This window comes from Tripterygium wilfordii, chromosome 15 (genome assembly GCF_013401445.1).
Source record: "Tripterygium wilfordii isolate XIE 37 chromosome 15, ASM1340144v1, whole genome shotgun sequence".
Lineage (NCBI taxonomy): Eukaryota > Viridiplantae > Streptophyta > Magnoliopsida > Celastrales > Celastraceae > Tripterygium > Tripterygium wilfordii.
The window spans coordinates 7,196,869-7,209,970 of record NC_052246.1 but is presented as its reverse complement, the minus strand read 5'-3'; the positions used below and the strand labels follow the sequence as shown (position 1 = coordinate 7,209,970).

General features: G+C 39.6%; 1 protein-coding gene across 1 annotated transcript; it reads right to left on the bottom strand.

The window, feature by feature from the left end:
* Positions 1-1,914: 1,914 nt before the first annotated feature.
* Positions 1,915-10,160, bottom strand: LOC119979836. The gene is made up of 3 exons (XM_038822464.1): positions 8,081-10,160; positions 6,837-8,035; positions 1,915-2,106 (listed from the first exon to the last, which is right to left on the bottom strand). The coding sequence occupies exons 1-3, from the start codon at positions 10,158-10,160 to the stop codon at positions 1,915-1,917; spliced, it is 3,471 nt and encodes a 1,156-aa protein (XP_038678392.1).
* Positions 10,161-13,102: the final 2,942 nt, after the last annotated feature.

Sequence of the window (13,102 nt, the reverse complement as noted above, 5' to 3'; positions counted from 1 at the left end):
ATTCTTCATCAAGAACTTGTTTAACAATAGTTTCTTCAGCTTTTTAATCTCATTCAAATCAGCCGCTACCACCAACATATCATCCATTTAAAGTAGAAGTAAGATGTAAGAGTTGGAAAACCTTCTGAAATAACAATAGTGATCTGCATGGCATCTTGTGTAGCCACACTCGCGCATGTACAAGTCAAACTTATTGTTCCACGCCATACAAGCTCATATCCAGTTTTCATACCAAAGACTCATTTCTTAGTGCTACAAAGCCCTGTGGCTGCCTCATATAAATATCCTTCTCCAAATCCCCATGGAGAAAAGTAATCTTTATGTCTAGCTGCTCCAAATATAGATTTTCCGCTGCCACCATACTCAACACTAGTCGGATTGTGGTTTCACAATTGGTTAAATAATTTTTGTGTAGTCTATGCCCTCTTTATGTTGAAAGCCCTTTACCACTAGTCTTGCCTTGTATCTTTTGCTCCCATCAGCTTATTGTTTGATCCTATAGACCCACTTGTTATGCAGCGCCCTTTTATCCATAGGTAGGCTTTCCAATCTCTATGTGTGATTGGATATGAGATAATCTATTTCATCTTGCATGGCTATCTCCCACTTGACAGATTCTTCATGATCCACTATTTTCTGATAACACTCAGGTTCACCACAATCAGTCAACAATATGTAATGTAGGGAGGGATAATACCTTATCGGTGCTCTTTTTTCTCTAGTAGACCTTCTCAAAGTAGGTGTACTTGGCTCAACTTCAGGAACAGAAACCGTTTCTTCAAAGTTGGTGTCTTCAGGAGCATCTTGCGAAGAATTAACTTTTAGCCCTTCTTGTTTCCTATTGATCACATCACTATCGCCAAGATCATCTAGACTTCCAAACTATTTATCTTCATCTTTAGGACTTGTCTCATCAGGGACTGTTGCTTCCCCATTTTTGTGTATCACCTCCTCATTGAAGGTGACATTCTTACTCCTTAGAAACCTTTTGTTTTGCATCACCTTCGTAAATTAATATACACTTTTGGGACTTATGATCCAACTTGCTTATCACTCCACACTTAATATGTGCATATTCCATGTAGCCAAAGACTCTTAAATGCGATAGATATATATTCTTGCCACTCCACTACTCCTCAACTAGGAGCTCTCCAATTGGAATTGACGGTCCACGATTAATGAAATAAGTAGTAGTATTAATCGCATCAGCCCACATCATGTTTGGCAACCCTTCATATATTCGGATACTTCTTGGGCACTCATTCAGAGTCCTGTTCATACGCTTAGCCACTCCATTCTGTTGTCGAGTTCCAAGAATGGTCTTCTCCATCCTAATCCCAGTAGTTGTGCAAAACTCACAAAAATTATTGTCAGTGTACTCATCTCCATTATCATACCTCAAATACTTGACCTTCAAACCTGTCTCATTTTTTACCAAAACTTTCCACTTCTTGAAGGAATTAAAGACATTTGATTGTTCTTCAGAAAATAAACCCACACTTTTCTTATGGCATCATCAATAAAAGTCACATAGTACCTATGGATAAATAAAATAAATCAAGTCAAGTCAGCATGTCAACATGGCATGTGGGGTCATGCGACATGCAAGATCAGTCTGACACATCACGTTGGAAAAATGAGACTTATCCTACTAACAAACGTTAAAGTTCAAATGCAAAGGAAATCAAGGATAGGGGAACCTACAAAGATTAAACTGATGAAGGTCCTCACACATCAATATAAACCAGCTCCAACTTGGTAGTCTTGGGTGCCCTGCCTGTTTTTGACAAATTGACAACCTCGTGCTTCCCAAAGATACAGTCTTCACAAAGTCCGATCTTTAGTGACTTCACACCCTGCAACTTGCCCTTGGACTGTAAAACATTCATCCCCTTCTCACTGATATGCCCAAGTCTACGGTGCCAATATTAGCATCGTCTTTGTTTCCACAGTGTTCATCGAATTCCTCAAATTCGGGGTCACATAAAGTGTACCTGACATCTCACCATGAGCCACTACCAAGGCTCCCTTTGTAACCTTCCAACTACGATCAGAGAATTTAATCGCACATCCTTCTCTATCTAACTGACCCACGACAATCAAATTCTATGTCAAGCGTGTAGTATGTCTAACATTAAGCAACTTCCACACATTACTGAAGCAACCGGCTTGAACAACAATGAAGTCGCCACCAATTGATTTTTAGGATGCAATTGGACATCCATTTTGGTCTACGAAAAAAGTGGGTAAGGGGGTCTATTGAGCATGGGGAAGGTGTTAGGCACCCCACAACTCCCGAAAACGGTTACCTAAAAAAAATGTTTCCCTATTTGGCTCTACTTTGATGTGAGGAATGATTGTATATCCCAAATGTATTAATGAGTTTTCCATATGCCCGGAAAATCATGTATTATCAAATGGATGGAAATGTTCCATTAATGTTAGACCAAGATTTGATTTTAAAAATCTTATTTTTATGGGTTTTGATAAGAAAGAAGGAAAAAATGTGCACGGGATCACTATGGCCATTCCCGGCTTGGCCGAAAATGTTTTACTTGGTCTTGGATGAAAAATCCATATCGGAGTGGGTTTTGATGTTTTTGATGATTTGGAAAAAAAGGCTATTTAGATAGGAACATTGGAATGGGTTTCGATGGTTTTGATGATTTGGAAAAAAGGCTATTTAGATAGGAACATTGGAATGGGTTTTGATGGTTTTGGAGAAGAGATTTTTGGGAACTTGGTTGATGCACCAAAAAGGCCCACGATCGATGAAAAAAATGTTCAATTCAGGCCTTACTCACAATTATATTCTTTATGAGAAAAGAAAGAATCCATTTAAGGCCCATCGGATGGGCCAAATATCTTTAAACCCCCTTTGGGTCCTTAAATAAATTCTCCTGATCCCTAAAAACATATTTGCTTTCCGGGTCCACGAAATCCAAATGTTTTGGATGAATGCCAATGGAACCCCAATATCTTGAAGGCTCCTTGGTATTCAAAGAAAACATAATGGTTCCGTAAATTAATCTTGGTGTGTTTATTAAAGTGAGACGGCTTAGATTAATTCTAATGACTAACGCGTTGCATTTATTTTCATGGCATTCAAACAATCCTAGCATACGTCTAAGCATCATGGCATAGTGTGAAAAATCAAAGTCCTAAGCATGCATTCTAATGCAATCATCATTCACAAAATCAATTCCTAATTTCTATATGCTTCTAACATCCTAGAATATCATGCATGCCTTTTCTATTTTACATCCACTATTTTTGCTACACTATTACAAGACTTACATTTTATAAGAATACATGACAAATAATAAAATTAAAAAATGAAATTTATACAAATGTACAAAAACCCAATATTGCCCGCGAGGCCCATTGCTCCAATCCAACCCAAATCCTCTAAGTATTCCCCTCGGCCCAAGTGGGATCAAGCCCGGTCCAAGCCCCAACATCAAACACAAAGAATGGGGTCAAATGGGTACTCAAATATAATATCAAATTCAAATTAAATTAAGTACAAATACCCATATCTTATAAACATATGAAATGGTATGTATACATACCCAAATGCATATACATATACATATACATATATAAATCTGTACATATACACCAATGTATATACACGTACATAATAAACCTGTATCTATATACAAACTCATATATTCACACATATTGAGCATATATGCATACACGCACACATCACATATATATATACATACACACTGTACACTAACACATAGATATATACCACAGTATACACATATACACATACTGTACGCATATACACACACACACAATATATATATATACACACACTGTACACATATACACACGCCCACTGCATATATATATACACACACACTGCACACCTGTATATACATACGCTATACATATATATACACATCCATGTAAACACATATATATGCAGAGATCAATATATGCTTACACGGAATACAGGAGGCAAAATCCAAACATAGAGTCTCAAAATGGGAACCGAGGCATGGATCTAAGAATATGGGTCCAGAAGATGGATCAAAGAACAAATCGGAAAAAGAACAGAATCACAACAGCATGGAGCATCGAGTACGAATGTGAATCCAGAGAAATAAGAAACAGGGCATCAAAAACACATACATAAGATAGCACCAAATCTAAACAACAACAAATGCATCTTTTAGAAGATTAAAACCAGAGACAAAACTAGAACCCGCATCCTACTGCTCTGAAATTGAACCATAAGTTCACAACAAAAGTGGAATCAAGAAAATGGTAGAGAAGTAAATCAAAGCATATGGCTACCTTTTCCGATTTTGCTCCTCTCTTCTCGATCCGACGGCGGGTCTTCTCTCTTTTCCTCCCACCGTTTTCTCTCCACTTCCTTCCTCTGTCCTCCTTTTCTTTTCTCCTTTCTTCTTCTCCTCCTTTCTTTTCTCCTTTTTTCTTCTCCTTTTTCTTCTCTTTTTTTTTCTCACGCTACCTTTCCTACTCTCTTTTTTTTTTCTCCCTTTTCTTTTCACGCTACCTTTCTTTCTCCCCCAAAAATCCTATTTACCTCTCCTTCTCTAAAACCCTCAAGACTTACATTTTTGTCCTTTCCTTATTTTTGTGAAACCCTAATAAAGGAACCACCTTTCTCTCTTAAGGATTTTCTTTTGTTTATTATTTATTTAAATGTCCTATTTTTTAGATATTTTCTAGGGTTTAGTTATATTGGGCTTGGGTTGGAATTTTTATGGGCTTATGGTCCAAGAAATAGGCTTTAGGATTTTTTGCATGCTTATGGGTCCAAGAAAACAGGCTTTGAATTTTTTGTGAGATTACGGGCTCCCGAACGGACTTTTGATTTATTATTATTATTATTGTAATTTTAAATTTTTTTTTAAGTTTTAATTTTTAATTTTTTAATTAATTTTTTTTCTTTTTGGGGCCGGACGAAAACCGGGTACTACAGCTGCCCCCCTTTGTATGTCTTTTATGAAATAAAAGGCAAACAAAGGTGTAGTCAACCGGGTTTCGTACGGGAACTGAAATACGTGGGATCACTGTGGCCATTCCCGGCTTGGCCAACTGTTTGTGCAAGAAAATAAAGGGCACGGGATCACAAGGCCATTCCCGGCTTGGCCAAATGTTGGTGCAGAAAAATAGAGGGCACGGGATCACAAGGCCATTCCCGGCTTGGCCAAATGTTTGTGCAGAAAAATAGAGGGCACGGGATCACAAGGCCATTCCCGGCTTGGCCAAATGTTTGTGCAGAAAAATAAAGGGCACGGGATCACAAGGCCATTCCCGGCTTGGCCAAATGTTGGTGTAGAAAAATAAAGGGCATGGGATCACAAGGCCATTCCCGGCTTGGCCAAATGTTTGTGCAGAAAAATAAAGGGCACGGGATCACAAGGCCATTCCTGGCTTGGCCGAATATTGGTGCAGAAAAATAAAGGGCCCGGTATCACAAGGCCATTCCCGGCTTGGCCAAAAATGTTTGTTTGAATTTATGCAAGAAAATATCCCTGAATGTATGAATGCATGAAGAAAATTGTATTTTCTTTTATTCTTATCATTTTGAAATTTGATTTTGGTTAATTGTCGTAAGCACCATCACCCCTATCATCCTACAATCATCCATCATGAGAAGACTGCATCTTTTGATTCCACCCTATCTTCAATCTGTCATGTTACGCTTATGCTTGTATCTTTCATCCTCTTTTTGTCTGGTCTTTCCATCGATTTGCTGCTTCCATCTTATTTCCATCAAATCCGACATACCTTTGATGTCAAACCAAAGCTTTTCGGCTCCAGAATCTCTTGGGCCCCACTATGTCTTTTAACGTCATTTAATTTCTTTTAACTCTCTTAAAATTAAGAACACCACAATCTCTCAGGCTCCACCATGCCTTTTAGCACCATTTAATTTCTTTTAGCTCCTTTTCATTCAAGAACACCAAAATCTCTTCGGCTCCACCATGCCTTTTAGCGTCATTTAATTTCTTTTAGCTCCTTTACAGTCAAGAACACCAAAATCTCACAGGTTCCTGCTAAGAACAATGTCCTAATGCACTTGTCATGATTCTTTTATTACTTCACTTAACTTCCAAATAAATTCAATAGTATGGCAATGTACTACACGAGATTTCTGAAGGCAAGATATATAAGCAATAAAATCGTGAAGAACACAAGCAATGAATAAGGAATTTGGGAATGAACTGAATAACCTCAGAGAATTTTATTTAGAATAGATAGATAACAGGAGAAACTGATCAATTATATATATGATTCAAGAGGGTTAGAAATAAAGGAAATAGCTGAAAGTTTTATAGGATATGAGATAACTTTGATACCGCACAAAACTGCCCCAGTTTTGTGTGCCCCCATTTTGCAATTATTGAATCTGACTACTTTCATATCAATCTTCTCCTTCATGGACTCATCATGCATACCCCCGAACATAACCAATTCACCTTTGTACAGCCTCGCTATCTGTCATTCATTGTATTTCCTTATATTCATCTCAAATCCTCGAAAGGCCTCTGCCACCTTCCCCTTAGTTGTTTTCACCACCCCTTTCTGATCTCAATATTATTTGAAGCTCCCAGGAAGGGTTTTCACTTTAGTAGAGACTTTAATATTTTCCCTAACTTTTGCCTGAAGCGCCCACGAGGGGTTTTCACTCCAGCGGGATTTTTATGGCTCTAATTTTTGCCTAGACCGCCCTTTCGGGTTTTCAATCTAGCGAGCTTTTTAACTCTAATTTTGCCTAGATCGCCCTTTCGGGTTTTCAATCTAGCGAGTTTTTTTTTTTTTTTTTTTTTTTTTTTCTATGGGTAATACTTTTTGATGGCGTCTGCATTCACCGGATTAGACAATTCTTCTCCATCCATTCTTGTCAAAATTAATGCACCCCCTTCAAAAGCTTTTTTCACCACATATGGTCCCTCATAGTTCGGTGTCCACTTCCCTCGGTGATCCTTTTGAGGTGGCAAAATCATCTTCAACACTAACTCTCCCTCCCTGAAACTGCGAGGTCGAACTTTCTTATTATGTGCTTTCATCAATCTTCTTTGATACAATTGCCCTTTACAAATTGCTCGTAATCTTCGTTCTTCAATCAAATTCAACTGTTCATATCGCATTCGAGTCCATTCTGATTCTTCCAATCCTGCCTCCAGAACTACTCGAAGGGATGGAATCTCCACTTCGATAGGCAAAACCGCTTCCATGCCATACACCAAGGAGAAAGGTGTCTCCCCGGTAGATGTCCGTATTGAGGTCCGATAACCATATAGAGCAAAAGGGATCTTCTCATGCCAATCTTTGTAATTCTCTGTCATCTTCCCAATGATCTTCTTGATATTCTTATTCGCCGCTTCGACAGCCCCATTCATCTTCGGACGATAAGGAGTCGAATTATGGTGATAAATTTTAAATTGGTCACAAAAATCCTTCACCATTTTACTGTTGAAATTCGTGCCATTATCAGTGATAATTCTTTCTGGGACTCCATATCGACAAACAATCTCTTTCCTCAAAAACCGAACAACCACGCTACTCGTCACATTAGAATATGAAGCAGCCTCCACCCACTTGGTAAAATAATCAATAGCAACCAAAATGAAACGATGCCCATTAGAAGCCTTTGGCTCAATTGGACCGATGACATCTAATCCCCACATCGAGAAAGGCCATGGTGACGTCAACACATGTAATGGATTAACCGAAACATGTGTCCTGTCTGCATAAATCTGGCACTTATGGCATCGGTTTGCATAACTTATGCAATCCCTCTCCATGGTTAACCAATAATACCCTGCACGTATAATCTTCCGTGCCATTGCATATCCGCTGGAATGAGTCCCACATATTCCTCCATGAATTTCCTCCATAATTAGTTTAGCCTCCGTCATATCGACACAACGCAAGAAAACTACCCCATCATTCCTTTTATAAAGAACATTTCCATTCAAGAAGAAAGATCCTGCCAATCTCCTGATGGTGCGCTTATCATTCTCTGATGCCCCTGATGGATATTCTTTCTTTTCAATGTACTGTTGAATATCATGATACCACGGTTTACCATCAGGCTCTCCCTCTAAATTTGAACAGTAACCTCGAACTTCTCGTTTCTCAATTTTAATTAGCTGCACTTCCCCTTTTGGGTCTACATCAAACATTGCCGCCAAAGTCGCCAAAGCATCCGCTATTTGATTCTCCTCTCTTGGGATATGATCAAACTCAATCCAATCAAAAAACTTAACTAACTTTTTGATATGTTGGTAATATGGAATGAGCTTGTCATCTTTAGTTTCCCACTCATCATTCAATTGCCTAATCACCAACTGTGAGTCACCATAGACCTGTAGCCTCCTAATCCCCATATCGATAGCAGCTTGAATTCCCATCGTACATGCTTCATACTCAGCCACATTGTTAGTACATTCGAAATACAACTTAGCTGTAAACGGGATAATATTCTCATCAGGTGATATTAACACTACACCAATTCCACATCCCATGATATTAGAAGCCCCATCGAACAACATAATCCATTTTGCCAAATCCTTCTGATTCCCCTCTTCTATCGACACAGTCATGACATCAATATCTGGAAACTTCAAATCCATAGACTGAGTATCATCAATTGCTCCATCTGCCAAATAATCTGCTATTGCACTCCCTTTGATTGCCTTCTGTGTAACATACAAAATATCATATTCTGATAACAACATCTGCCATTTAGCTATCCTCCCTGAAAGAGAAGGTTTCTCAAAAATGTATTTGATAGGATCCATCCTGGAAATCAACCACGTCGTATGATAAAGCATGTATTGTCTAAGCCGGTGTGCAGCCCAAACCAAAGAGCAACACGTTTTCTCCAACATCGAATAATTTGCTTCACAACTAGTAAACTTCTTGCTTAAGTAATAAATGGCATGCTCTATCCTTCCTGATGAATCATGCTGTCCAAGCACACATCCCATCGAACTATCCGAGACAGTCAAATAAAGAATAAGCGGCCTGCCAGCCACAGGAGGCATCAACACTGGAGGACTTTTCAAGTATTTCTTGATCTTTTCGAATGCAATCTGACAATCTTCGTTCCACTCAGTAGAGTTACTCTTACGCAACAATTTAAAGATAGGTTCACAAGTAGCTGTCAACTGTGAAATGAATCTGGCAACGTAATTCAATCTTCCCAAGAAACCCCTAACTTCCTTTTCTGTCCGAGGGGGTGGCATCTCCAAGATCGCCTTCACTTTATCAGGATCTACCTCAATTCCTTTCCTGCTTACAATAAAACCTAACAATTTCCCCGAGGTTGCCCCAAATGTGCACTTAGCTGGATTCAACTTCAATTGATGCTTCCTTAATCGATCAAACAACTTCTGAAGATTCACAATATGATCTTCACCTTCTTTGGATTTTGCTATCATATCATCGACATATACTTCAACTTCTCTATGCATCATGTCATGAAACAAAGTGACCATGGCTCGTTGATAAGTAGCACCGGCATTCTTCAGACCAAACGGCATGACTTTATAGCAAAAGGTTCCCCAGAGGGTAATAAAAGTCGTTTTCTCACGATCCTCTGGCGCCATCTTGATCTGATTGTAACCCGAAAATCCATCCATGAAAGAGAAAGTTGAATGTCTAGCCGTATTATCCACCAAAACGTCGATATGGGGAAGAGGAAAATTATCCTTCGGGCTTGCACGATTGAGATCTCTGTAATCGACACACATCCGAACCTTACCATCCTTCTTGGGAACAGGTACAATATTTGCCACCCATTCAGGGTATCTAGCCATTGCTAAAAAACCAGCGTCAAACTGCTTCTTCACTTCATCTCTTATTTTCAAAAGCATATCTGCCTTTAATCTCCTCAACTTTTGTTTCACTGGAGTACATTCTGGAATTAATGGCAACTTGTGAACAACTATACTTGTATCAAGACCGGGCATATCCTGATAAGACCATGCAAAGACATCCTGGTAATTATGCAATAAATCTATCAATTTCTTCTTGTTTTCTCCTTCGAAGGCAGCTCCTACCTTAACCTCCTTTTTCTCCGTTTCAGTTCCCAAATTAACAACTTCTGTTACCTCTTGATGTGGCTGTATTATTTTCTCCTCTTGATTGACTTGTCTTAACATTTCAGGTAAAATCTCAATTTCTTCCTCTATTTCATAGTCAGATTCAACATTGCTAATGGGTGCATCAAAATCTGGTTCATTAAGTTCGTCATCTTCGTTATCATCATTTTCAATCCTGTTGAAGAAGTGAATAAAATAGCTTTGAGAATGGAGAAGAAAAACTCAAATGGGAATGAAGAAACATGAATATGGATAACTATCAAAAGACTCTCATTTCATGGAAAAGAGAATATGTACAAAGATAGAACATGCAATCGCCATACTATAAAATTTATTGAAAGCAAAGTAAAGCATGCTCATTACAAAAGACCCAAACGAAGGCCGTGAGCTGGGCCCACGATGGTAGTGCACTCGGGATTACTCTTGCAAGTTCTTGAGAGATACTGGGAGCTCCAGACTGGTCCAGTTGCCTAATTTGAAATTTGAAGGACGCGAGATGACAAAGCAAGGTCTAGCAGCCGAACTCTGTTCCTTTTCCACCACAGCAACTTGGAAATCTTCAAACTGATCACACATATTTGCCAAAATTGCCCCAATTTCATCAGTCGATTTTTCAACTGGCAGTTTTCCAAAAACTGCCCCAGTATCAGCCAAACTTATCTTGTTCTGCATCCCTCCATACACAAAACTGTCATAAAGCCAAGGAATCGATTTCTTTTCGACTTCCAGCTCCTTTCCTTCCAGACGAGCAAACCTCTTTGCCTGTTTTTCTGCCTGCGCACGGTTCCGATCAACCCTAGTTGGCTTATAACCCAAGCCCCAACGTTCTGGATGTTTCACCATTTCTACTGGCTTCTTAATTCCTTGTCGATTCTTACCAAGTCCTTCTCCCGGGCGAAACCCTTTTTTCAACATAAATTTTGCCACATTCTTCGTAACCTTGGATACTTGTGGCTTTAAGGGAGAGAGTCCTTCCTTCACATAGCTAGCACTAGCAATTTCAAAAGATTGGAATGAACTCTCAACCCCCTCTGCCGGAGCATCAATAGGAGAACTATTAGACAAACTAGCAACCATCCATTCTGACTGGCCCTTTACTATATAAACTCTTCCATCATGGACAAACTTGAGCATCTGATGCAACGATGAGGGAACGGCTCCTGCAGTGTGAATCCAAGGTCGTCCCAACAGGCAACTGTAAGTTGGTGAGATATCCATTACCACAAATGGTACATTGAAAGTTACGCTTGCAACCTGTAAAGGTATTTCAATTTCTCCCATAATCTCTCTACGTGTTCCGTCGAATGCCCTTACTACCATCGGCACTGGTCTTAAATAAGATCTGTCAATCGGCAACTTTTCAAAAGTCTCCTTTGGTAAAATATTGAGCGATGACCCATTATCCACCAAAATACTTGCTAATTCCTTTCCACGACACATGGCTGAAATATGCAAAGCTTTGTTGTGCCCCATCCCTTCAGGCGGAATATCATCCTCAGTAAAGGACAATAAATGGGACGCCAACACATTTCCCACAATGCCATTAAAAGAGTCTGTAGGAATCTTGTCTGATACATACGCCTGATTTAACATTCTCATCAAGACTTGTCGATGCGGTTCAGAACTCATTATCAACTCCAAGATCGAAATCTTTGCAGGGGTTTTCTTCAATTGATCCACTATCATGTACTCACTCTGTCGAATAATTTTCAGGAACTCCTGGACTTCCACATCAGTTACAACTTTCTTTTTCTCCTCGGGGCGTACAAAAAGACCTTCTTCTGGAATAGAACCTGATCCTTCAACTTCAGGTATTGCTTTCCCTTTTCTTTTACGTTCAGCTTCAAGATCCACCACCGGATTCCCTTCTGGCTCATTTCTCGTGTAACATCTCCCACTTCGGGTAACTCCACTGACACCAGAAATATTATCTACCATTTCTCCTCGCTTTCCTTTAACTTCAGCCTCATAATTCCATGGCACAGCCTTGTCATCCTTGTACAAAGGATCTATCTTTGGTTTGAGTGGCCCAACTGGTGGCGCATCTTCCACATAATACTGCAAGACAAATTGCGGAGCACGGTTCGGCCTAGGCCCTTGATAATATCCTCCTATAACACTGACTTCATTTGATTGGCCTTTCACCTCAAACTTTATTATCTTCAAATCCATCAACTCTTGTACCTTCTCTTGAAAGCCACAACAATTCTCAATAGCATGTCCGTTTTGTCCTCTGTGGAACTCACAAGTCTTCACGTCATCAAAAAGTCCACGTTGAATGGGCGTATCCATTGCCACTTCCTCAACCAATCCTTCTTTCCTCAACACCATAAACAACTGGCCCAACGGCATTGCAATCTCTGATACCCATCTTTTTGTAGCACGAAATTCTTCAATGGCATTCACCCCCTCTTTCTCATGATTAGGCAATGGATTGTTGTTGACATTTGGTTTATTGATTGCACTAAGATCCAGCCATTTCGCTTCAATCATCCCCTGGACTATCCTTTTGAATTGTAAACATCCTTCAGTTGAGTGCCCGGGTGTACCCCCATGATATAAGCATGTAGCATTAGGATCATACCAATGGGGATATGGAGGTTGATGGACCCGTCCCGGAACAGGAGCCACTGCTCCTTGCGCTTGAAGTTTCGTGAAGCATTCAGCATAAGTTATGGGTAAAGGATCGAAATGCTCAACAGGCCTTCTGGGTCTTTGGTTTTGGAAATTTGGACGAGGGCTTTGGTAAGTGTTTGGATTTTGAAAATTTTGGTAAGTGTTTGGGTTTTGAAAATTTTGGTAAGTATTTGGGTTCTGCGAGTATTGATTGGGTGATGGTGTATTGAACCGGGGTGGATAAGGATTTTGGGTGTGGGTATGATTATAGTAGGCTCTTGGGCTTGACATCCTTGGAGCATTGCTTCTAGGGCGATAATCTGAAGTAGGCACACCATAAACAGCTGGATTTGAATCAAAATTCACAGAATGCACTTTCGCCTTCT